This window comes from Mobula birostris, chromosome 3 (assembly GCF_030028105.1).
Source record: "Mobula birostris isolate sMobBir1 chromosome 3, sMobBir1.hap1, whole genome shotgun sequence".
Classification (NCBI taxonomy): domain Eukaryota; kingdom Metazoa; phylum Chordata; class Chondrichthyes; order Myliobatiformes; family Myliobatidae; genus Mobula; species Mobula birostris.
The window spans coordinates 102,424,828-102,452,631 of NC_092372.1; the positions used below are offsets into that span (position 1 = coordinate 102,424,828).

The window sequence follows — 27,804 nt, forward strand, 5'->3', positions numbered from 1 at the left end:
TAGCTACCCTTGTGGATGGACAAAGACGTACTGCTAGTAAATTATTGAACTGCTGAAGAGCAAGTACTGCTTAGATGACTGCATGTTACCAAGGCTCCAACAATGAACTACTAAGGTAAGAAACTTACAAATATTAAAGCTTGTGCTGGAACAGCAAAAGCCAATTTAATTAAATGGTGCAGCATCCCACTAATTTCTTTCATAAGTTCCAGTAAAACTGGTTCATGGTCTTAACTGTACTAGGCAAAGCATGTTAAAGCACTGCCTTTGCACTTCTTAAAACCTTGTTTCAATTTCAGTCCACTTGTTGAGTTGAAAAGTTTCACGTCAGTAATGATGAAAGCACATAAGTGCTGCATCTGCTGGTTGCTACTCACTTGGGGAACTGACTGAAAAGGCTTGTATGCCACACTGAAATGTATAAATTGCCAACACAAAGTGCTTACACAAGTTGTGAGTAAGACACAAAGCTGGATGATGTACCAACTATTTCATTCTTCATGAAATCTAGAATAAACCTAAAGCTTTCTAAGGCATTGGTCTGACTGCACTTGGAGTATTGGGAGCAGTTTTAGACTCCTTATCTAAAGAAGGATGTGCCAGCATTGGAGAGAGTCCAGAAGAGGTTCACAAGAATGACTCTTGGGATGAAGCGTTAACATATGAAGAGCGTTTGATGGCTCTGGGTCTGTACTTGGTGGAGTTTAGAAGAATCAGGGTGAATCTCATTGAAACCTATCGAATATTGAAAGGCCTAGATAGAGTGGACATGGAGAGGATATTTCCAATAGTGGGGGAGTCTAGAACCAGAGAGCACAGCCTCAGAATACAAGGGTGTCCCTTAAGAACAGAGGTGAAGAGAAATATTTTTATTCAGAGGTTGGTAACTCTGTGGAATCCACTGCCACAGACTGGTACATTTAAAGCAGAAGTTGATCGATTCTTGATTACTAAAGTATCAAAGGTTATTGGGAGAATGCAGTAGAATTGGATTGGGAGGGACAATAAATCTGCCATTTTCACCTGGTGGAGCAGACTCGATGGGCTGAATGGTCTGATTCTGCTCCATGTCTTATGATCTTAAAAGGAACTGTTTAATGATGAAGAACTATTTAATGATGAAAGTTGAGAGCCAATGTTCTGAATTTATCTTGTCATTCAAAGGCTGAAAAATCAGAGTCCCATACTTGCAATTCTGTGATTCTTTTTCTGGTAATGCAAAGGCTTTCTACCCGGTAGTCCTCAGATGTAAAAATGGAAATGTGTCTATGCTACAACAAAGACATTTCCAAAATAAATATACCATTTGCTCACAATTCCTGGAATGCTTCCCTGACACTCTGCCCCAGCCCATTCAATTCTCAAATTACTTTCAGTCCCTGTACCAGGCAAGAGGTAAAAGAATTTATCTGCAAGCATTTTTGCCTCCACACTGATTGACAGTCAACAGCTCTCTAACAGAAAATAAGCCCTGATCAAATGATTATTTTCCCTCTGCAAGCTAGAACATTCATCTTCTAATATCAGTCCCTTCCAGTCTCGCCAAGGATTCACCAAAGCATTAAGTCCTGTTTGCAACAAAGTTGATTTTTGAGGTTGATCCCTTGGTTGATGGACCAATACTTGTATTTCCTGTTACCTCATTGCTAGGTATATATGAATTTTATCCGTAACTTTGGCATATACATTTCTTATTATTTGATCATACACCCACAAAATGGTGTCGATACTGGAATCTGAATGCTAAAAATATTCAGCAGATCAAGCCCACGTCTGTAGGAAGAGGAACAGACATAACCTTCACATCAATGACTTTTCATCACTGAAATCAAACCTTTTAACTGCTGATGTTGGAAGGTTTATGGCATGAAAACATATATGAATTGTTCCACCAAGTAAATTCTTCTCAGGCTTCCAGCCAGGTGCAGATATCGATTATAACCGACGTTTCAATGACAAACACTGCCATCTTCATGGAAGCACAAGAAGAATTTATTCGTCATATATGCCAGGAAACCACTAGATCCTTGTTACAACAAATAATTACATTAGAAAGTCAAAACATATTGAAAATACTCAGCTTGTTAGGCAGCATCTCTGGTGATAAAAATCAGAATCTACAATGGTCTTATTTTCAATACAAACTACCTCCCACTGATTTGTTTTGAATATTAATGTCCTAAAATACCCAGAGCATTTATTTTAGGATGTCTTGCAAAAACTGAACTCCTGTAAACAAATAGTTTTCAACAATCATCCTTTAGTTGTGTTAAAATTGATGGCAGAATTTATTTATATTAAATTGAGTGACGTTTCTGCCTCGTATCCCTGTCTACTAGATGGGTTTTTTAATCCAGAAATTGTGAGTAAAATATAATCATTGCAAGATGATTAATAGAAATGGTATCGGCTAATACAGTATGTAAATCTGTTAACTCTGTATACGGTTGGTGTCTTTTTTGTGATTTGAAATATATGTTTTAGCATGTCAACCTTATAACGTTCACAGATAAATCAATACTTTGCTCAGTTAAGTAATCATATAAATCCAAAATTTTTATCTTGTAAACTATTTCTGATTCTAATCACTCTAGGGAACCATGAAGAGAAAAGACTGTAGATTTGATGTGCTGGAAAATAACAGCGAGCAATCAGGAGGGTAAATTCTATGTTGCCAAGGAGTTGAACTAGAAAACTAAGGAAGTCTTGCTGCATTTTGTGTAGGCTTTGAGTCCACACCAGAAATACTGTACACGTCTTGGATTCAAGGAGGCAAGTTCTGAAAAGGGCTAAACTCAGTATGGTGGCATACAGGTTCAACACTGGTATGTTTGACGAAGATTATTAGACTGAAAGAATTTGATTTTACTATCTGGCATGTGCTGGTTAAATCAGGTTACAAAATACTGATTCATTACAGACCTAAGGTCTACAGGGGAAAATCTAAATACAGTTTTAAATGAATAAAGACATTTTCTTAAAATACAGGACCAAAAATTGGGCAGCAATGTAGATATTGGTGTCACTAGTGCAGTCAATGCTGCTTTGATTGACTAGCTGGTTTCCAGGAATAAAGAACTTTGGCTCACAAAGATCAAGAAAATGGTCTAAACTGAATGGAGTTTACAAAAATGAGAAGTGTTCATACTGAATGTAGAGATTCTGAAAATAATCAGAAGAGTACATCTTAAGAAACTGCTCCCATGTGTTAGATAGTGTGTTATGAACCCGAGATTCAATTCCTGGGATGGTACGTGATGTACTGGGAATCTGTCACTTTGTTTCTGTGAGTGTCATGTGAGGACCTGCACTGAGAGTATAAAAGGAGCAGCGCAGATTGCTCCAGAGAGGCACCTTGGTGGAGAGTCGTTGTGTTGGACAGCAGAGTTGTTAGTGAGAGTGAAGAGAGCAAGCTTTGATCGAACCCAAAGGGGATTGGGTAGTCGCTAACGCTGTGCATTTCGGAGGTGACTAAGACATTTCGTAATCTAAACGTGGATTTTTGGTACCCACTTTGGTAAACCCCTGCAAGGTCTTGGGTGTGTGGTGACCTGTCCTGGAAAAGGGACGTCAATCAGTTACGTGGTGAAATTCTCACTTCTTGTGGACTCTTCGAAACAGAGCACATCATGAACTTGCTTCCACTGTAAAGGTAGGGTAGTTACTTTGTGAAATCACTGTTCAAAAGTTACTGTGTGTCTCTGCCAGATCACCTTCAGAAAGGTACGGTGGCTGTTTCTGACGTATCTCTGCGAGACTCACTTCTTCACTGCATTTTGAATCTCCGTCTTCAAGATCGTCTCTTCGCTACACTTCGAATCTAAAAGTCCCTCCTCTCAATTACCCCGTGAATCCCTGAAACTTTCTGAACTGACATTCTGAGACTGTGCTTCAGTAAGACTCTGTTAAGAAATGTTTCTAAGTTTAACCGTTTGGGAGCTATAGACGTATAGCGCTGTTAACTTCGTTTTAGGTTAGTCGCTTGTTTAATTTTCTATGTTTCTGCTTAAACGTTAATATATTTCGAAGTGTTTCGATAATATCTCGACTCCATCCCATATTCTGCTGCTGTTGGGTTCATAACGTTAACAACTAGGGGCTCGTCCACGATCAGACCAATTTGGAGCTTACTAGTTAATTAACGATCTAATTGGGAAAAGGGGAAATACATGATTCTTTTTGTTTAACTGGTTTGTGTGTGGAATTCAGCAGCAATGCATGTTGGGAGTTTTCTGATATCACCAACCCCTGCGGCATTAGGAAAAACAAAAAAGGGTGAAGTGCCGGAAATTACTAAGGAATTGAAGCTTACGGGGATAACAACGACTACAACAAAACTGGTGATTCAAAGGGAGATAGTTGAGCACTATGTGGATACGAATGTGTTTGATGATAAAGGGAGATAGTTGAGCACTATGTGGATACGAATGTGTTTGATGAGGAGGTGTTAGTGAAGTTTCCAGTAAGTAACATTGAGATGCAGCTACATTTGGAGCAAATGAAGTTCGAGAAATTTAAAATGGAGGTGATGGAAAGAGAAGCAAATAAACAGAGGGAATTTGAGCTAGTGATGGCGAGGTTAAGGTCCGAGAACCAGACTTACAGTGGCGTGCAAAAGTTTGGGCACCCCGGTCAAAATTTCTGTTACTGTGAATAGCTAAGCAAGTAAAAGATGAACTGATTTCCAAAAGGCATAATGTTAAAGATGACACATTTCTTTAATATTTTAAGCAAGAAAACTTATTTATTTCCATCTTTTATAGTTTCAAAATAACAAAAAAAGGAAAAGGGCCCGAAGCAAAAGTTTGGGCAACCTGCATGGTCAGTACTTAGTAACACCCCCTGTGGCAAGTATCACAGCTTGTAAACGCTTTTTGTAGCCAGCTAACAGTCTTTCAATTCTTACTTGGATGATTTTCGCCCATTCTTCCTTGCAAAAGGCATCTAGTTCTGTGAGATTCTTGGGCCGTCTTGCATGCACTGCTCTTTTGAGATCTATCCACAGATTCTCCATGATGTTTATTTTTATGTCAGGGGACTGTGAGGGCCATGGCAAAACCTTCAGCTTGCACCTCTTAAGGTAGTCCATTGTGGATTTTGAGGTGTGTTTAGGATCATTATCCTGTTGTAGAAGCCATCCTCTTTTCATCTTCAGCTTTTTTACAGACGGTGTGATGTTTGCTTCCAAAATTTGCTGGTATTTAATTGAATTCATTCTTCCCTCTACCAGTAAACGTTCCCTGTGCCACTGGCTGCAACACAAGCCCAAAGCATGATCGATCCGCCCCGGTGCTTAACAGTTGGAGAGGGGTTCTTTTCATGAAATTCTGCACCCTTTTTTCTCCAAACATACCTTTGCTCATTGTGGCCAAAAAGTTCTATTCAAAAGGTTCAAAGGAACATCTAACAACAAGCCTAATGCACTTTGGAAACAAGTCCTGTGGACTGATGAAGTTAAAATAGAAAATCCCCTAAACAAGAACTGAAAGGCTCTTAGCTGGCTACATAAAGCATTTGCAAGCTATGATACTTGCCAAAGGGGGTGTTATTAAGGACTGCCATGCAGGATGCCTGAACTTTTGCTTCAGGCCCTTTTCATTTTTTGTTATTTTGAAACTGTAAAAGATGGAAATAAAAAAAGGTTTTCTTGCTTAAAATATTAAAGAAAAGTGTCATCTTTAACTTTATGCCTTTTGGAAATCAGTTCATCTTTTACTCACTTAGCTATTCATAGTAACAGAAATTTTGACCGGGGTGCCCAAACTTTTGCATGCCACTGTATGTAGTTTTGGCCTATGACAGATCTGTGTGTTTTGAGAGATGATGCACATACAAAAATATGGGTGATGATTTTAAAAACTTGAAAGAGTTGGTTTTGATTGAAGAATTTAAAGGTTGTGTCCCTGATGAGATAAAGATATACCTAGATGAAAGAGGCTGCTACCTTTTCAGAGTCTGCTAAGTTAGCAGACAAGTTTGCCTTAACCCAGAAGGTTTAGTTTCTCCCGAATGAGAGCTTCCAAGAGAGTAGCTGGGATGATCCAGGTGAATTAGAAGCTGAAGCTGGGACAAGTGATGAAAGCCTGGAAGAGGAGGCAGTCCCAATTGCCTGTGTTCAGGCTGTTGAAGCATCTGTAAACCTGCGGGATGCTGAACATGGTGTTGAAGCTCAAGTAAAGCCTGACATGTCTGATTTGGTTGGAAAGGAATTCAGTCATTCTGAGAAGTCTGGATTGGTTTCAAGACCTTTGACCTTGCTGAAGGAGCAGTGGTCTGCTGAGACAGTACATGTTGGGTTGTTCAACTATGTTTTGGAATTTAGAAATAAACAACCCCAGGGTTGTGGTTTTGTTTACCAAGTTTGTGGTTTGGAGAGGCAGGGCTTGAAGACTTTTCAAAATAAAGGGAAGTGGACCACCTGCAGGTGTTACTATGGAACCACATGGGACTAAAGGTCTTGGAAATAGAATTAATGACTTGTTTGGAACTTTTTTTACAAGGTAATTATGATTTCAGTAAGTTTAATGAGTGTGATTAGTTTAGAAAACATTGGTGATGAGTTGGCACCTGTTCAGGGTAAAGTTCAGGCAGTCTTTGAAGGTCCTATTCGAGCTGGGAAGCAAGCTGATCACGTGATAGCTAATTGTTCTGTTTTAAAGTGGACAAGGGAAAATGGTTGATCAAAATCCATTTTGAATACAACAGGATCTGGTTTTGCAGGAATTTGATTTTGTAACAAACCATGTGAAAGGCAAAGATAATATCATGGTTGATTGACTGTCTGGATGTTAAGTTTAAGAGTGAAATAGAAACTAGTATTTGTATATGCTTCTGTAATGTGCTACATAATAATCACATATGTATTGCTTTACACTCTGTAATTCACAATTAAAAATTTTGCTCCTTGATCAAAGACTTGCTTTTAGAGGGGAGTCGAATATGGTTTCGATCATGGAAAGACACCAGTGGGTGGGGTCGATGGTTTAAACTTTCAGTAGTCCAAAGGGGTGAGTTGGGATTGATCCAGAGTATTGATAAATGACTCTCATGGTTGCTGCAGCTGGAGGTAGTTGCAGAGAAGAGGGAAGAGAGATGATTTGAAACAGAAGAAACCTAGTGACAAAGAGATCACTATTTGGACTCTCTCCAAGTGGCCTGTAAGGGTGAGTTTGATTCTATTCGAATACGAAAGTGTGGTTGTCACATAACTAATCCACAGGAGTGGGTTATCTGGTGAGGGAAAACCTTTGTGAATACCACGTGTGTGTTAACCCTTGTCTGGGTGTGGTAGTTCACTGAAGAAGGCACCCCTGTGGCAAATCACTGTTGGAGTTACTTCGTATGTAGTGGGTTTGGATAAGTGGCTATCACGTGGTGTAATTGGGATAACCTTGTGGAATCTACCGGTGTGTCTACCCTTGCCTGGGTGGTAGTTTTCCCTTGAAGATGGTCCCCTTTGTGATAAGCTACTGTTGGTGATAATCCATACGTGGATTCGGTTTGAGTACCCTGTGGCCACCACTTTGGGATGACCCGTAGCTAAATTCGGGCGTGGTATTGTGGTAACCACTTGTGGCTCTGCAACATTTTGATGTGCATGTTGTCACAACTCAGAAACTACTCACGGTTTACACTGATCATAACCCATTAGTATTATTTTGAGTAATGAAAAACAAAAGTAGGTTACTGAACTGAAGTCTAATTTTACAGGAATATGATCTCTTAGTAACTCATGTTAAAGGTAAAGATAATGTAATTGCCAACAGGTTGTCCGGATGTTGAACTTGCAATGCATTTTTTTATTATTAATGGAGTGAAATTTGATATTTGTATACACACCTGTAATATATTAGTTTGTAGAGTGCTGTATGATAACCGTATATGTATGGTACATTTTACAGATTTTGTACATTTGTATATTGTGTAAATTGTAGTTAAAATTTTGTTCCTGATAGATCAAAATTTTCTCTTCTTGGGAGCAGGTGTTATGAACCCCAGTTTCAATTCCTGGGAGAGTACGTGATGTACTGGGAATCTATGACTTTGTTTCTGTGAGTGTCAGCGAGGACCTACCCCAAGAGTATAAAAGGAGCAGCGCAGATTGCTCCAGAGACACACTTTGGTGGAGAGTCTTTGTGTTTGGACAGCAGAGTCGTTAGTGAGAGTGAAGAGTGCAAGCTTCAATCAAACCCAAAAGGGAGTGAGTAGTCTCTAACGCTGTGTATTTCGGAAATGACTGACATTTCATAATCCAAACGTGGGTGTTTGGCACCCATTTTGGTAAACCCCTGCATGTCATGGGTGTGTGGTGACCAGTCCTGGAAAAGGGACATCTATCAGTTACATGGTGAAATTCTCAGTTCTTGTGGACTCTTCGTAGACTCTTCGAAACAGACCGCATCGTGAACTCGCTTCCACTGTAAAGGTAGGGTGGCCACTTGGTGAAATCACTGTTCAAAAGTTACTGTGCGTCTCTGCCAGATCGCCTTCGGAAAGGTACGGTGGCTGTTTCTGACGTATCTCTGCGAGACTCGCTTCTTCACTGTATTTTGAATCTCCACCTTCAAGATCGTCTCTTCACTACACTTCGAATCTAAAAGTCTCTCCTTTCAATTACCCTGTGAATCCCTGAATCTTTCTGAACTGACATTCTTAAACAGTGCTTCAGTAAGACTCTGTTTAGAAGTGTTTCTAAGTTTAACTGCTTGGGAGCTATAGACGCATAGCACTGTTAACTTCGTTTTAAGTGAGTCGCTTGTTTAATTTTCTATGTTTCTGCTTAAATGCTAATAAATTTTGTTGTGTTGCAATAGTATCCTGATTCCATCCCATATTCTGCTGCTGCTGGGTTCGTAACGTAACAAATGTAAGAATACATCATTAGGAGTTTGAAGAGATTTGGTATGTCAACAAATACACTCAAGAACTTCTATGGATGTACTGTGGAGAACATTCTGACAGTCTGCATCACTGTCTGGTATGGGGGAGGAGGCTACTGCACAGGACTGAAAGAGGCTACAGAAGGTTGTAAATTTAGTCAGCTGCATCTTGATTACTAGCCTACAAAGTACTCAGGACATCTTCAAGGACCAGTGTCTCAGAAAAGCAGCGTCTAAGTACCTCCAGCACCCAGGGCATGCCCTTTTCTCACCGTTACCATCAGATAGGAGATACAGAAACCTGAAGGCACACACTCAGTGATTCAGGAACAGCTTCTTTACCTCTGCCATTAGATTCCTAAATGGGCATTGAAACCTTGGACACTACCTCACCTTTTTAACATATATATTATTTCTGTTTTTAATCTATTCAATATACATATACTGTAACTGATTCACTTATTATCGTTTTTCTTTTATATTATGTATTGTATTGAACTGCTGCTGTTAAGTTAACAAATTTCACAACACGTGCCGGTGATAATAAACCTGATACTGATTAGTAATGTATCTGCCACAATTATAGGTCAGTCATTTCGGAGACATACAAAGCAAATCAAGGAGTGATAATTTTTTGGAATCCTCCACATAGAAGAGCTGTGGATGTTCATCAATTGAGCATTTTCAATATTGCATTGAATAGACTTTGGGCATTTAAGGGAGTCTGATGGGAGGTAAGCAAGCTAACATAGCAACCATTATACTGGAGAGGACCACTTGACCAACTCCCGTTTTTATCTTCCTACTTCATATGTATCAATTCTCAAACTGTTTAAATGGCTTTCTAATGGCTAGCAAATCCTGCATTCTTTGGTCCTACTGAGAGAAGTCCATTTCAACCAGCCTCCCCTTCCCCATAGGCTTAGTCTCACCACAGTCTTGCTGACCAGCAAAGGCACAATTATAGTATTGGATCCCGTTCTGGCCACCACCCTTCAGTAAGGATGCAAAGGTCCTTGAGAAAGTGCAGAGAATTTTGCTAGAAAGCTCCAACGGATAAGGGACCAGACGGCATCCCATGGCGAGTACTTAGGATGTGTGCAGCACAAATGGCAGGTGTGTCTACTGATATTTTTAATCTCTCCCTCTCCCAGTGTAGAGTGCCCACCTGCTTCAAATTGTCCCTGTACCAAAAAACACCAAAGTAACATGCCTGAACGACTGGCGTCCTGTCGCACTCACCTCAATAATAAGCAAATGCTTTGAGAGGCTGGTCAAGGATTACATCTGCAGCTTGCTACCATCCAAACTGGACCCCCTACGATTTGCCTAGTGACACAACTGATCGATAGGTAACGCAAAAGCCACAGCTCTACACACTGTCCTTACACATCTGGGATGCTTATGTGAGAATGCTATTCTTGGACTACAGTTCAGCATTCAACACCATAGTGCCATCCAGGCTCGACAAGAAGCTCAGAGACCTCGGTCTTGACCTTTCCTTGGGCAGCTGGATCCTGCACTTCCTGTCAGATCACCAGCCGGTTGTAAGCGTGGGTTCCCTCATCTCCAACCCTCTGAAACTCAATACAGGAACCCCTCAGGGCTGCGTACCGAGTCCCCTCCTTTATTCTCTGTATACCCATGACTGTGTCACCACCCACAGCTCCAATCTGCTAATTAGAGTTGCCGAAGACACTGCATTGATTGGCCTTATCTCAAACAATAACAAGGTGGCTTACGGGGAAGAAGTCATCCCTCTGACATAGTGGTGTCAAGAAAACAACCTGTCCCTCAATGTCGCAAAAATAAAGGAGCCGGTTGTGAATTACAGGAGAAATGGAGATGGGCTAACTCCTATTGACATCAATGGATCTGGGGTTGAGGGGGTAAACAGCTTCAAGTTCCTAGCCATCCACATCACCAAGGACCTCACATGGTCTGTACACATCAGCTGTGTGGTGAAAAAGGCACAACAATGCCTCTTTCACCTCAGACGGTTGAGGAAGTTTAGTATGGGTCCTCAAATCCTAAGAACTTTCAGAGGCACAATTGAGAACATCCTGACTGGCTGCATCACTGCCTGGTATGGGAACTGTACCTCCCTTAATCGCAGGACTCTTCAGGGAGTGGCGGACAACCCAGCACATCTGTAGTTGTGAACTTCACATGGTATTTACAAGGACAGGTGTGTCAAAAGGGCCCGGAGGATCATTGGGGACCCAAGTTATCCCAACCACTATCTATTCTAGCTGCTACCATCCAGGAAGCCGTACCACAGAATAAAAGCCAGGAACGACAGCCTCCAGGACAGCTTCTTCCACCAGGCCATCAGACTGATGAACTCGTGCTCACTTGAGTGTACCCTATATTACATTGACTGCTCTATTTATTATAAATTACTATGACTGCACATTGCACATTTAGATGGAAACGTAACGTAAAGATTTTTACTCACGTATGTGAAGGATGTAAGAAATAAAGTCAATTCAATTCACTTCAATTTCAGAAGCAAGATGAAACTGGAGGGGCTGGGATGGTTTGTTTGTACAAAGAAGGGAGATTTGATAGGTGTGTGCAAGATGATAGAAGTTTCAGCATGATCAACAAAGAAAAACTGTCCTCATTCCCTGGTGATTCATCAACCAGACGACACAAATTTAAGGTTCAGAATGAGATGTATAGGAAGGATGTAAGGAAGACTTTCTTTCTTTAAGAAATTTGAGCATTAATGACATGGAATTTACTGCCAACAAAGGTGGAAGGAACAGATTTCAAAACAAAATTGCATTTACATTTATAAGAATATAAACACAAGATTTCAGAGAGGGAGCAGAGAATAGTTCTGCTGGGATGTGCTAAACAGATCGTCTTCTGAACTGTGTTGACTCCAAGATAAAAAAATGGACTCCGTTCTTGTTAGTCTACCATACAATATTTTTACTAGTATATAATTAAAAGAAGAGATCACAACACGATTAGAGAATAATAATAAAAATATGAGCAAGAGTTGGCCATCTGATCCAAATACAGATGTAGATTCTTAAGAGAATTTGAAAGGACGAAAAGAAAACGAGCAGTTCAAGATCAGAATATATTTTGATTTGAAGTCATAGAAAGAACATGGTTAAGGATTTAAAGTGATGGATGACCAAAAATTCAAATAGAGAATAAAACTATTAACAAAGGAAGACAGTGTTGCTCTGAATATTTAAAAAATCTCATACATAATTACTGTAATTTCATGCCCAAAAATTATGATTTTTTTAATGCTTGCTTATTTTATGAAAACATTCAAAGCAAAGCTTCCTCCCAAACAAAGCATTATGGTCAGGTACCATGTGTAAACATCTGCCTCTAACATTCTGTTCTTTTGATGTACAATGAATGGTTTCTGCCATGTCTGTGCTAATTGTACCTTCCTAACAACAAGTGGTTCACTCACCTTCATCTTCCTTGTGATGATCAGTTTCCCAACGCATAACTGGCTACCTCATCATTTACTACTCATACCTTTCAATGTGCAGAAATACAATGACTCCATAAAAATGGATATGTCTTGCAGATATTGTTATATTGTAGCTAGGAAAGCTTGGATCAGAGTGCCAAATATGTGGAGAATGTCATAATGAAACATTCACCGCCTGTAGTTAAGTAGTCTCTTCAACTAGCAATCATCATAACTGTCTGTTTCCATGGTTTTTTAGATAACTTTTGTATTTATCAATTATCTGAAAAAGCACCAAATAAGACAGTAGAACCTACTATTACTTTTTTACTTTACTTATACTTTATTGTCGCCAAACAATTAATACTAGAGCATACAATCATCACAGCGATATTTGATTCTACGCTTCGTGCTCCCTGGAGTACAAATCGATAATAAATACAAATGTGTGATAAAAATTTAAATTATAAATCATACATAAAAAACAGAAAAAAGTAAGGTAGTACACAAAAAACGAGAGGCAGGTCCGGATATTTGGAGGGTACGGCCCAGATCCGGGTCAGGATCCGTTCAGCAGTCTTATCACAGTTGGAAAGAAGCTGTTCCCAAATCTGGCCGTACGAGTCTTCTAGCTCCTGCGCCTTCTCCCAGAGGGAAGAGGGACGAAAAGTGTGTTGGCTGGGTGGGTCGTGTCCTTGATTATCCTGGCAACACTGCTCCAACAGCGTGTGGTGTAAAGTGAGTCCAAGGACAGAAGATTGGTTTGTGTGATGTGCTGGGCTGTGTTCACCATCTTTTGCAGCTTCTTCCGGTCTTGGACAGGACAACTTCCATACCAGGTTGTTTTGCACCCTAGAAGAATGTTTTCTATGGTGCATCTATAAAAATCAGTGAGGGTTTTAGGGGACAGGCCAAATTTCTTTAACTTTCTCAGGAATTAATGGCGCTGGTCGGCCTTCTTGGCAGTGGACTCTGCTTGGTTAGACCAAGTTAGGTCATTTGTGATATTGACCCCGAGGAACTTAAAGCTTTTGACCTGTTCCACTTGCACACCACCGATGTAAATGGGGTCGTGCGGTCCGCTACTCCTTCTGAAGTCAACAACCAATTCCTTCGTCTTGCTGACATTGAGGGATAGGTTATTGTCTTCACACCATGCCACCAGGTTCTTAATTTCCTCTCTGTACTCAAACTCATCATTACCTGAGATACAGCCTACAATTGTTGTGTCATCAGCAAACTTATATATTTAGTTTGATGGAAACTTGGCTACACAATCATGGGTGTACAGTGAGTACAGCAGGGGGCTGAGTACACAGCCTTGTGGGGCACCAGTGCTCAGAGTGATTGTGGAGGAGAGCTTGCCCCCTATTTTTACAGCCCGAGTCCTGTCTATGAGGAAGTTCAAGATCCAGCTGCAGATCTGAGTGCTAAGGCCCAGGTTCCGGAGCTTAGGAATCAGTTTATTTGGAATGATTGTATTAAAGGCAGAGCTGTAGTCAATGAAAAGGAACCTTGCATATGCGTCTTTATTCTCCAGGTGTTCTAAGGAGGAATGTAGGGCCACAGAGATGGCATCTGCCGCTGACCTGCTGCTCCGGTAGGCGAATTGCCAAGTGTCAAGGTTGACCGGGAGGCTGTGGTTGATGTGTGCCATAACCAATCGCTCGAAGCACTTCATAGCAATTAATGTCAGAGCCACAGGTCGATAGTCATTCAGGCATGCCACCTTGCTCTTCTTTGACATCGTGATTATTGTTGCCTTCTTAAAACACAAAGGGATCTTAGACTGAAGCAAGGAGCAGTTGAAGATGTCAGCAAACACTCCAGCTAGCTCACTTGCACAGGCCCAGAGAACCCGTCCCGGGACACCATCTGGGCCCGGAGCCTTCCTTGGATTTATCTTCAGGAAGGCCCTTTAACGTCCTCCTCGGTGACAATGAATCTCAATGCCACCAGGTCCGGTTCATCCGGAGGGTCGGGACGCTCCTCTTCTGTTCGAATCTTGCGTAGAATACGTTAAGTTCATCAGGAAGAAAAGCGCCACAATTATTGATATTCTCAGCCTTTTCTTTGCGCCCAGTGATCTCATTTAGACACTGCCATAGTCTACTGGCATCCAACTGGTTAGCCTGGGCTTGCAACTTGGCTCGATATTGCCTCTTGGCACCCTTAATGGCTTTCCGGAGTTCATGCCTGGATTCCGTGTAGCGACTAGTATCCCTGGACCTAAAAGCCGCAGCTCGAGCCTTCAAAAGGGACTGGACCTCATAATTCATCCAAGGTTTCCGGTTAGGGAATACCCGGATCATCTTGCGAGACACACAGTCCTCCGTGCATTTCCAGATAAAGTCCGTGACAGCTGAGGCAGACTCATCGAGGTTAGCTGCCGAGTCCTTGAATACTAACCAGGCCACCGATTCAAAGCAGTCACGGAGGACCTCATCCATTTCCTCTGTCCAACGTGACACTACTTTTGACACCGTGACCTCCCGCTTCAGTTTCTGTTTGTAAGCTGGGAGTAGGAGTATGGCCTGATGGTCCAATTTTCCGAAGTGAGGACGTGGGACAGAACGGTAGGCATCCTTGACTGCTGTGTAGCAGTGGTCAAGTATATTCAGGTCTCTAGTGGGACAGGCGACATGTTGGTATAACTTTGGTAGTGCCTTTCTGAGGTTGGCCTGGTTAAAGTCCCCAGCTGTAATGAGTAAAGCCTCCGGATACCTGGTCTCAAATTCACTGATGTTGGCATACAGTATGTTCAGAGCACACTCCACGTCCGCCTGGCAGGGAATGTAGACCGCTGTCAGTATGACCGAGGTGAATTCCCGTGGCAGATAGTAGGGATGACACTTCACCGACAGGTGTTCCAGGTCTAGGCTGCAGGAGCTTGTCAGTGCCACTGTGTCCGAGCACCACCCAGTATTGATCAGTAGGCAGACACAACCTCCCCTTGTCTTGCCTGAAGACGCCGTGCGGTCCATCCGATGGATCGAAAATCTCTCTGGTCAGATGGCACAGTTGGGGGTGGCAGGGGAGAGCCAGGTCTCGGTGAAACATAATACACAGCAGCTCTGCATCTCCCTGCAGTAGGTGAGTCTCCCTTTAAGATCATCTACCTTGTTCTCTATGGCTTGCACATTAGCTAGTAGGATGGTGGCCACAGGGACCTTGAAGCCCCTCAGCTTCAATCTGACCAGCAGCCCAGCTCTTTTCCCACGCTTCCTTGGTAAATAGTGCATCTTTCCAGGTTTTCATCGATGCAGCTCTAAGGTTAGTGGACGCGTCCCACGGGGATCGCATCGTCAGGCGCTCCGGGTCAGGCCCCGAAGCCGACACTTAATCCCAGAGGACCGGGCTACCAACTGAAACAAGTCTGTGAGCTGAGTCATGGTTGCAGAGGCCTCCGCTCCAGCCAAGCCTTGGGCTCAATTTCCGAGGTCGGCGGCGGAGGCCTCACTTCTGGCAGCTGTGGATAGCCACCAATGGGGCTCTATGGTGGTCACTCTGGGGGAGCGTCTGGGGCACCTTGAGTTCTCCGATGTCACTTCTGTATGGTCGTCTGCTCCGGGGAGGTGCTGGTCGGAATGGGCCGCGTCTCCAAGCGCTCCGGCACCATAACAGACCGCGGGTCTCCGGGAACGTGGTGAGCCTCGGACCAGGCCTCGCTGGTCAGGTCCAGGTGCGGTCTGGAGTTGAAGAAGCAATTCTGGCGCATCTATGATCTCCATCTGGGTCAGTAACTTCGCCACAGTGTGGTTGATCTTGCTAGATGTAGCAGATTGGAGGTTTAGAAGGATTTCTCGGGTATAGGATAGTGTGGAGGGCAGTTTGCTCAGGAGAGCACGCGCAGAGTCACCAGGTACTGGGGCCATTATAATCATTGATTAAAATGTGATTTAGTAACTGGCTTGAAGTTCAACCGTATAACTCTCTATCTTCCCCAACAAATTGTTAATATTTATTAAATGTTCCTTCTAGCTTGTTCAACTATCCCACGTAGTTGCAAAAGTATACAGCAACGTGCAGTGATGGCATCCAAGGCCATTCCATTATGCATGCAAGGACAATGGGAGCTTCTTGTGCAATGTTTTTTTTCCCCAATACGGAAGGCCTGGTTCATTGTTATAGGGTAAAACACTTGATAGTTCCATATAGTGAAGATCCTTCGGGTAGGTTGCATGAAATTACATGATTACTGTTTCTGGCTTTCCCTGAGACCCTTCGTGGGCCCCTTGGTAACCCACCCACCTTCAACCCAGATCATAAACTCAATACCATGAGCCTCCCTTTCCCCATTAATAAGCCCTGCCCCAACTCAGATTTAGAATCAAAATAAAAATTAGGGAGATCAAAACTGGGCTATGAACCCAACTTTCACTCTCATAACCCTGGCTCATTGTTCTAACTATCACAAATTCTGGCCTCCAATCAGTAGCTAAAAGTGACTACTGACCCTTCACTGTCACTGAAAATCCAACCAAAATACAAGGTATTAATTTGCATCTCACCCCTACCCCATCCTCTTCCACCCTTCTCAGACCTCCCTTCACCCATATCCTCTATCTCAGGGGTTCCCAACCGCGAGTCCACAGACCTCGTGGTTAATGGTAGGAGTCCATGGCATCAAAAAAAGTTGGAAACTCCTGCTCTAACCCCCACCTTGTACTCACAGGACAGAACAAACAAAAGATTGACCTTTCAACAAATGGGGTCTCGGGAAAAAGAGATTGTTCTGCCAAAATGACATGCAGCATCAGAATCAGGACAACTATCATTAAGGTGTCATTAAATTTGCTGTTATGTGTAGTAGAGTACAACACAGAAAACACACCAGAAGTTACATTAAGAAATATACACAAACATCAATTGTCCAAAATGAGCAGGAACAGTGAGGTAATGTTCATGGGTTGATAGACCATTCAGAAATCTGATGGTGCAGGGGAAGAAGCTGTTCTAATAACATTCAGTGTGCTTCCTCAGGCTCTTGTACCTGCTCCCTGATAGTAGTGTACTCGCAATGACGCTACGGGGTACTCGCCCTATTATCTGATGTCTGGACAGGAAGCGAGGTTGTCCATTGATCTGTGTTTTGGGACTGAAGTGGGTGAAATACCTTCGAAGCCATATCTGAAGTTCACGTCCGATATGAGGAGAGAGTTGAAAAGGGCGTACGAGTTGGCTGAGGCGGCGGCCACCAAGCAGAATCAGCGGAATAAGAAGAGGTATGATCAGAAAGTAAAGTTCGTCCAGCTATTGCCGGGAGACTGAGTCCTTATCCAGAACTTAGGACTACCTGGTAAGCACAAGTTGGCGGATTGTTGGGCAGCCACCCCCTATGTGGTGGAGAGTCAGATGCCGAATCTCCCTGTTTACCGGGTAAGACCCGAGGATGGGAAGGGGCCTGCCAAGGTACTCCATCGGAACCACCTGTTGCCTCTGGGTCAAGAGGTGAAGGTAGACCCAGAGTCCGAATGGGAGTTTACAGCTAGTACGAGGACTCTGCGAGGGCGCAGGGCGAGGGAAGAGCCCACTGCGAAGGAGACGGGGCCGGTCCCCACCCCGAAAAGGGATACGTCATCGGAAGACGATGATTCAGACTTGTGGTACCTGTTTCCGTTCGCTGATTCCCCGGTGCCAGAAGAGGCTCCTGGCCCTTCCCTCACTGAGTTAGGGGAGAGGAGGGAGGGTGTTGCAGAGCCGCCTGTAATACAGCTGGAATTGGGGAGGAGAGGGTGGAGCCAGAACCTGAGGCAGGGGGCTCACAGGTGCCGAGGGGTCCCCGTGAGGGTGAGGGTCCGACAGGTAGGCCCGGGGTGTCACCTGGGGTGGCTGAACCGGAAGAGTCAGCGAAGGAAGTACAGAGGTCTCAGAGGAGTAGGCACCCCCGCGCCCCGGAGAGGTTGATTTATACAGCGCCAGGAGAACAGAGTGTGATCTCTACAGCCCTGGAAAGTTAAGTCACTGCTTTATGCACCTGGGTTGGGATTTGTGTTTTGCAAGGAGCACTGGTGAATCCTGTTAACGTCATGAGGGCATGACTTTTATTTGTCGGGGGGGAGTGTACGGGGTCTTTTTTTTTGTATGTTAAATTTAAAATGGCTTCTTTGTAATGTTAATCTTTTAAATTGCTGCGTATGTGGATTAAAATGGCTTCTATGTTATGTTAGATGCTGAGAAAGTCTCCAGCTGGACATTTGCATGGGTTAATACAGACAGCAGGGTGCTGTTAGCCAATGGGTGGTCATGTTATCATTTCTTGGGGTGATAATGCTGTCTCATATGACTGGGGACGGGGTTTTGGCGGGGAGTCGGAGGAGAGACTAGGACGGTGGACGTGCGGGGGTTTGTGACGGGGAGTCAGAGGAGAGACGGGGAGGACGGTGGAGAGACGAGGAATCGAGGGGAGATGAGGAGGATGGTGGACGGGGGTTTTTGGCGGGGAGTCGGAGGAGAGACGGGAAGGACAGCGGACATGCGGGGAATCGGAGGAGAGATGGGGAGGACAGTGGACGTGCGGGGGCTTTTGGCGGGGAGTCGGAGGAGAGACGAGGAGGACGACAGACGTGCGGGGGTTTTTGGCGGGGAGTCAGAGGAGAGACGGGGAGGACGGCGGACGTGTGGGGGTTTTTGGGGGGGAGAGTCAGAGGAGAGACGGGGAGGACGGCGGACGTGCGGGGGCTGTTGGCGGGGAGTCGGAGGAGAGACGAGGAGGACGGCGGACGTGCGAGGGTTTTTAGCGGGGAGTTGGAGGAGAGACGGGGAGGACCGCGGACGGGCAGGGGTTTTTGGCGGGAAGTCGGAGGAGAGTTGGGGAGGACGGCGGACGTGCCGGGGTTTTGACGGGGAGTCGGAGGAGAGATGGGGAGGATGGTGGACGGAGGTTTTGACGGGGAGTCGGAGGAGAGACGGGGAGGACGGCGGACGTGCCGGGGTTTTGACGGGGAGTCGGAGGAGAGACGGGGAGGACGGTGGACGGAGGTTTTGACGGGGAGTCGGAGGAGAGACGGGGAGGACGGCGGATGTGCAGGGGTTTTTGGCGGGGAGTCAGAGGAGAGCTGGGGAGGACGATGGACGTGCCGGGGTTTTGACGGGGAGTCGGAGGAGAGACGGGGAGGACGGCGGATGTGCGGGGGTTTTTGGCGGGGAGTCGGAGGAGAGACGGGGAGGACGATGGATGGGGTTTTGACGGGGAGTCGGAGGAGAGACGGGGAGGACGGTGGACGGGGTTTTTTGGGCGGGGGGGAGTCGGAGGAGAGACGGGGAGGACGGTGGACGGGGTTTTTGGCTGGGGGGGAGTCGGAGGAGAGACGGGAAGGATGGTGGACGGGTTTTTGGGCGGGGAGTCGGAGGAGAGACAGGGAGGATGGTGGACGGGTTTTTGGGCGGGGAGTCGATGGAGAGACGGGGAGGACGGTGGACGGGGTTTTTGGGCGGGGGGGAGTCAGAGGAGAGACGGGGAGTCGGAGGAGAGATGGGGAGGACAGTGGACGGGGTTTTTGGCGGGGAGTCAGAGGAGAGACGGAGGACGACAGTAGTGCGGGGGTTTTGACAGGGAGTCAGAGGAGAGACGGGGAGGACGGTGGAGGGGTTTTTGGGGGGGGTCGGAGGAGAGACGGGGAGGACGGAGAAGAGACGGAGAGTCGGAGGAGAGACGGGGAGGACGGTGGTTTTGACGGGGAGTCGGAGGAGAGACGGGGAGGACGGTGGACGGGGTTTTTGGGTTGGGGGGAGTCGGAGGAGAGACGGGGAGGACGGTGGACGGGGGTTTTGACGGGGAGTCGGAGGAGAGACGGGGAGGACGGTGGACGGGGTTTTTGGGTTGGGGGAGTCGGAGGAGAGACGGGGAGGACGGTGGACGGGGGTTTTGACGGGGAGTTGGAGGAGAGACGGGGAGGACGGTGGACGGGGTTTTTGGGTTGGGGGGAGTCGGAGGAGAGATGGGGAGGACGGTGGATGGGGTTTTTGACGGGGAGTCGGAGGAGAGATGGGAAGGACGGTGGACGGAATTTTTGGGCGGGGGGAGTCAGAGGAGAGACGGGGAGGACGGAGGAGAGACTGGGAGTTGGAGGAGAGACGGGGAGGACGATGGACGTGCGGAAAGGCTCCAGTGGATCACTCCGGGTGGTCCCGAGCCGTGCGTCGACAGGATTCGGGTGGTCGTCCGGAATCGATTGAGCTCCAACTAGTGCACGAAGAACTCGGACTTTGATAAGCCTGGTGCCTTTTTTTTTCCCCATTACTTCATTTTCTGTATTGAACTGATATTAATGTCATAGACTTAGTAATATCTATAAAGTGTACTTGGTAGAACGCACTGTGTGTGCTGGCTGATGATTGACATTTGGGATTGATTTGGGTGGCAGTGGTACAGCAACCGACCCAGCAGGAAACGTCCAGGCCGGTGCCCGGCGGGATTTCCCTTAGATATATACGAGCCCATATAGCTGAGCGTTACAGTAGAAATGAGAAGAGGGCATGTCCTAGAAGGTCAGGGTCCTTAATGATGGATGGCACCTTCGTGAAGATGTCCTTGATGGTAACCCTTTTCCAGGCAGCAAGTAACCCCTTTCTAGGCCAAGAACTTCAGTGGGCTAATGAAAAAGCAGTGTTAGGTATTGTCTGTTTTCAAAATGAAAGGCCTTGTAAGCAAAAAGCTATTAGCTTTTCCCATGAAGCAAGTAAGTTATGCAATACATTACTGTAAAAACTATTTAAAAACAGAAAAATATCATTGAAAAGTACAAGTGAAAAATAATAAAAGGTCTCATGTAGTCAATACCCTGATCTCTCAAAGTCTTGAACCATTACTTGGAAAAGAACCAAAACATCCATGTTTCAAATTTGAACATCAGTCACAAGCAGTTAGTATTTGAAAGCTAATGCATGCAGAAAACATTAAATTGAAATTACTTCTGTGCAGAGGATTAGCACCAGCACTGATGAGAGATCCTGCTTCTACCCGAAAACAGGGGCTTTTTAACAACTTTTACTTATTTGAACTTGCACTTTGCACCAGTCCACAACTCATGTACAAACGTGTACTATTTTTAATTATGTTAAAATAGGTCATGGGACCTTTCTGGCATTGTTAATGAGCACAGCTATCTTCTTTCCTCCAAAATATACCACGAAAACTGCCAAGTTCAGAATTCTCCTGCACAATTATTTAATCCTCAAAACAGTCACCAATTAATTTCGTTCTCTCTAGATCTGACTTAAATGGTTAAAAAACAACAAAATGCAGGAGGAAGTCATCAAATGGTTGGCAAGATGTTAGAGTCTTGAGGATGTTGTCAGGGTACTTGGAGGTACGTTATAAAGTAGGCCAAAGTCAGCATGGTTTCCTTTAGGGGAAATCTAAAGGATTTGTTGGAATTCTTTGAGGAAATAGCAGGCAGGATATACAAAGGAGAATCAGTGGACACACAAAAGTTACTGGTGAACGCAGCAGGCCAGGCAGCATCTCTAGGAAGAGATACAGTCCTGACGAAGGGTCTCGGCCCAAAATGTCGACTGTACCCCTTCCTAGAGATGCTGCCTGGCCTGCTGCGTTCATCAGCAACATTTATGTGTATTGCTTGAAATTCCATCATCTGCAGATCTCCTCGTGTTTGTGAGAATCAGTGGATATTGTTTACTTGGATTTTCAGAAGCCTTTTGTTATGTATTTAATATTTCAATAATATTGAATTATTTCTTTTTCGCTTAAATACGTCAATTACATACATCACGCTACCATGATACATGCACACCTCACTTAATGTAAAACATGAAATTACACCCACATTTCTTGGACATCAGTGTTTCCTTGAATTCATTTAATATTTTGAAGTTACAAAACATAACACCTTTGACAAGGCACCACATAAGAGCCTATTGAACAAGATAACAGCCCAGGGTATTACAGGAAAGATACAAGCAGAAACAGAAGATTGGCTGACTAGCAAAAGGGAGTGGGAATAAAGGGAGCCTTTCCGGTTGGCTGCCAATGACTAATGGTTATCAATGTTTTTGTGTGTCCGGCACCTTTCACTCTACAAGGGGTGATTGATAAGTTTGTGGCCTGAGGTAGAAGGAGTCAATTTTAGAAAACCTAGCACATTTATTTTTCCTACATTTACACACATAGTGCAGCGGTCATGGAGCATACGGATCCCTTCTTTGTAGAAGTCGGCGTCTTGGACCTCCAGAAAGTGGTCCACAGCAGAGGTGATTGACAAGTTCGTGGCCTAAAGTAGACAGAGATGAGGAGAAACTTCAAACTTTCTGCATTTTCACTCAAAGAGTTGAACCACTCCTGCATGTAACGAGAGCTGTATATCTCATCTCCTTCTACCTTAGGCGTGAACTTATCAATCACCCCTGCTGTAGACCACCTGGAGGTCCAAGACGCTCTCGTTACATGCTCGTGCAGTTCAGTTCTGAGTGATAATGCAGAAAGTTTGAAGTTAATAACTCATCTCCTTCTACCTTAGGCCACGAACTTATCAATCACCCCTGCTGGGAACACTTTTTGGAGGTCCAAGATCCATATGCTCTACAACCGCTGGACTAAGTGTGTAAATGTAGGAGGGGACGATGTTGAAAAATAAATGTGCTAGGTTTTCTAAAATTGACTCCTTCTACCTTAGACCACGAACTTATCAATCAGCCCTCATATATGTAATGATCTGTATGAGAGGAACTGATGGCTTTGAGGCCAAGTATGTTTTCAATACAAAGATAGGTACAAAGGGAGCAAGTAATACTGAGGAAGCAGGAAGTCCGAAGGAGGGCTTGGACAGATTAGGAGAGTAGGCAAAGACGTGGCAGGAAGTGTATGCTCATGCACTTTGGTAGAAGGAGTAAAAGTGTAGGCCATTTTCTAACTGCAGAGAAAATTCAGAAATCAGAGGTGTAAAGTGACTTGGTAGTCCTCGTGCAGGATTCCCTGAAGGTCATCTTTCAGTTTGAAGTAGTAAGGAAGGTAAATGCAATGTTAGCATTCATTTCGAGAGGACTAAAATGTAAATGCAAGGATAGTGAAATTGATAGTTGGCACTTGCCCACAAACATTATTTCATTTCCTTTATCTGTGTTATCCAAAACTTTCAGAATTGGAAAGACCTCTGATAGAACATTTGCCAGTGTAGGCGTAAAGAGGTACCATCTGTTTTATGCTTTCCTAAATAAGCACACATTTCTGATTACATCCTTTTAAATCTCTTTGGACCAATTCCAGAGTCATAGATTTAGTAACCAAAGTTATATATACACCATACACCAAATGTGGTTTGATCATCTATGTATGTCATCACAAAAATTAACCTTCAACTACTTTTGCTTCCTTTTATTAATTAATATTACGTCACTTCCACTTAAGATCTCTTGTATCTTAAGAGATCTTAAATCTCTTTTCAACTTCTAAGCATTCTCCCCATTTTCCAGCTATGATCAGTGTCTTCTTTTTCAATAGTCAGATATACAATAATTTCCATCCTCACCCCACATCCAAAACAACTCCATTAATAAAAAGAAAAATCAGGGAACATGCGCAATGAGTTGAAATGTTCCAAAATAAAGTTTAAGACTGAGATGATTTCACGTAGAAGTGCTTGTTGTACCCATACTAAAGGCAAAATCATTAGTAGTACAAGACATCATAATGCCAAAAACCATGACATTTTTAATAGTGGAAAATTCTTCAATCTGTGACAGGGTTTCCATGACTAACAGCATTGTGGGTATGTGCAACTCAGCATTTACTTTGCTGTGAGTCTGGTTTATAACACAAGCATAACAGGACGTTGGTAGCTGCTTAAGTGTTGCCTCTCAACAAAGAAATTAAACATTAACCTTGTGATTCAGCTGATTTAACTTCTTCAAGAATTGCAATAGTGGAGCATTCCTAATAATGTTTGACAACCTCAGTCCTAAAGGCTGCTAAATACAAGCCATTTCCTTTTAGCAAATTTATTAGAGATTGACACAAACTTCTAGATGCTTAATTAAAAATGAAAAGGTCTTCAACATTTGAAAGGAAGGTGGCTGGATTATAACTACAATTTAAATTAAATTAAAACCTCTCTTCTCCAAATGATTACCCAATACAGTTTAATTAGAAAACATGTTTACAGCAATAATTGGTCCTTTATTTCACTCCGCGTGTTCAATGTTATGGGATATTGAAATGCAGTGTCATTCCCTGCCCAAGTACATCTCATATTTAACATGAGAGTTGCATTTCGCATAGCTAACCATAATGTAATATTCGTCATGCTTACATTAATTGCAGCACTTTTTTAAAAAAATGATCATCTGTTATATGACCTTGTGGAGTTTTGTATTTGAAATCAACACTGAGTGGCCACTTTAATAGGTACATCCTGTACCTGATAAAGTGGTCAATAAGTGTACAGATTGATACCAGCAATATTTTCAAAGGTGCTACATCAAACCTTCATACTTCTTAACATTCTTCCATTGAACTGTGACATACATAATGAAAAGAAATACAACTCTTATGAAATTAATGAAATTTTAACCTACCGCAAAAAGTGACCCCTGATGAATGCACACACCTGGAGAAAGAAAACACAAAGTCAGTTCATTAAGAACCATGGATAAATTAGATAAGTTCTAATTCTGCCTCATGTACAATTATACCACAGTTTATTGCCTTCTTTCACGTTGCATTTTTTAATATACTGGTCAATGGCTCCCTTTTTCAGAGGATGAATACATTCTATGAGACTAGACCATAGGCTTAATTTCTGCTCTGCAGCTAGTTGAATTATCACAGCCAGAGGTAATCAGAGAAGACCACAATCGGTCTTAGTAACACATGAAAGGGAGAGTTGGGATCCTATTCCCAGTTACTTGTCATTCTCAGTAATACATAGGCTATGGATAGCCATTGAAACAAGTTTAGCTGTAATACCCTCACATCAATACCCTACATTTAGATGGCTGTTTTAATTAGGTAATATGCATCATGACATTTCAAAGGAATGCTATCAGACAAAGTAGCAAAAAAGACTAAGGACTGACAAGTCTTGGGCGTTCATTCAAAAGAGTAGTTATAAAGACAGATAAAATAATGACCAGTTGATCCATTCAGGAACAATTGCTGTGCAAAAGGACCCCCTGCTTATTTTTCAATCAACGTCATGGAGTTTCTCATATGTGTTGGAGCAGTGCACAATTTAACAGGACTGTAATTTTATCCAAATAATGTCAGCTCCAACAGTGCAATTTTCTCTAAATACTACACAGTTGCAAGAATCTAGCCCTTGTGCTCAATCTCCTCGAGTGAGATTTTCACTCTCAACCTCTTACCACAAAGGTGAGTGTTTTGACAACAGGCATAAATATTAAGGCATACAAAAAGTTCTTTGTTACTCTGCCAAGGCTACTCAACTAGCTTTATTTTTGATTTTTAGCAACTAATAATTCATGAATACAAAATAAAATAACACTTCATGTGACGGCCTTTGGCTTTACAAAATCCAGGTTAAACATCAAAACTTTTGTTAAAATATTACATCAGAAAGCTGGTCTGTTCAAAATGATTGGCTTACTGACAAAGGCTGTACCTTTTCCTACTTTATATATTATTAAGATAATAAAGCTCCCTGGAATTTCACCTGTAAGTAAAAAATACTGGAAGCTGACATCCTCCAGGTCCTGCAACAAATTCAAGATGCAACAAACATTTCCAACATCAGTTCCAACACTTATCCCTCTGTACATACTGTACAAATTTAGTTGATTGCTTGTCACAGATGTACTACTCTTGAAACATCAAACTTTATTTGATGCCACATTTGCAGCGTCATCTAATAGTACTGGCAACTGCTTTTCCCACCACTCACTACCAGTACATATTGCTGTAGTTGTTTGTCTAATTGGTCCTATTTAGCTAATAAAGCACATTGAGCCTTGCTCTTGAAAACGAATACAAGGATACCGGCCTGCAAGTAGGAGGGAGCCTAGCACGGACAATTAGCAATCCCTCTGTGCAAACCCAGCAAGGAGTATGGGGACAGAGACAATGGGAGTTCAAGACCTCCTATGAGCTTTGAGAATGGGGGGAAGTGGGCACCAGACTGGGAGATTAAAACCTGGGATTCAAGTGATTATGGGATCAGCAGGTTACAGGTAAGGAGATCGGGGTGTTGCTCTGTAATCAGAGCAATGCTGGGAATGGCAGACAGAAAAGGGGAAAGCTATCAAAGGATGAAAGGCAACCAGATAACTATTCCATTCGGCACCCAAGTCTAGCCACATTGTCCTAACAATACCTACCCCTAGGGCAAATGGCCTGTTCTTCCTGCAATGCTCTGGAAAGACAACTGCAAGGGGAAATTATGCTATCCTCTCCTTGAGATGCAGAAAACACATTGAAGCAAACAATGACAGACTGTAGTGTGCAGAAATTCACTGATCATATATTATGGACATTCAATTTGATCTCAAATACAACTGTGATCTTCCATTGCTTCATGGAAGCCTCAAGTCATAGTTACTTTGAAGACACAATTTACTACTCTACATAATTTAATATTAAATTTTAATACAGTGGCTGAGAGTTGATGTTTCAGCACGGAGTGACACCTGGAAGAAACAACAGTCAGAAAATTAGTTCCCTGATTTCCCAGCACATATTCCTCCTCATTATCAGTCACATTCTGCCAATCCCACCACAACACTTTGATCCAGCAATCCTGTGTCAAATCTCGTCACATAAGATACAAGTGAAGACATCCTAGAACTTTTTACCAGCATCAAAAATAATGTGCTATATTTCACTGTAATGTGGAAGCAGTACGATTCAAGAAAAAAATTGTAGGATTTATCATTCTGTCTGAACTCTGAGAGGATACCTGTGTATCCTTTTTAGAGTTTTATCCTTAAACAAATTCTAACAATAATTGCAGGGTGTATTGGTATGAAAATTACTGTGCATTGTCATTAAAGATTAATCAAAAAAAGCTCTTGAAGAAATGCTACTCAGATTCTATATTAAGTTACTTAAGTGTTTAAATATTTGGAACCCTGTTGTATCCAATGTATAATAAAGACAGAAAAATAATAACAATTTATCTTTTTATGTTTGTTGTTTAGGTCTCTTTATCATAAGTAAGCTGCAAAAGAAAATGAAGGTATATTGGAAAATAAAGTTGTATATATACTGGTCCTCCCCAGATAATGGCAGGGTTCCGTCGTTCATAAACGAAACAGTTCATGTGTTGGAAATGCTGCTACAAACCAAATTCCCACATAGCTGCTGAATGGCAAATCCATACTACTGATCTACCTCACGCTTAATCATACGTACAGGCTGTACATAATTTGGGTGCCTGTAAGCTGGAGAGGACCTGTATAGGAATTCAAATATCCTGGTTAAAATACTATTTTTCAGTAAACTCCATTATTGTGGATCAACTGTGCAAGACAGAAGTAAATCACCGGGCACATTGGCTAAATGCAATC

At 43.2% G+C, this 27,804-nt stretch overlaps 1 protein-coding gene across 3 annotated transcripts in view; it reads right to left on the reverse strand.

The window, feature by feature from the left end:
* The window catches only part of fras1 (Fraser extracellular matrix complex subunit 1), a 564,498-nt gene that overhangs the window by 526,004 nt on the left and 10,690 nt on the right, over positions 1–27,804 (reverse strand). For all 3 annotated transcript variants that reach the window (XM_072253146.1, XM_072253145.1, XM_072253147.1), the window contains exon 2: positions 24,859–24,890. In XM_072253146.1, the coding sequence (XP_072109247.1) occupies positions 24,859–24,890 (32 nt within the window). The remainder of the gene's footprint in view (positions 1–24,858; positions 24,891–27,804) is intronic.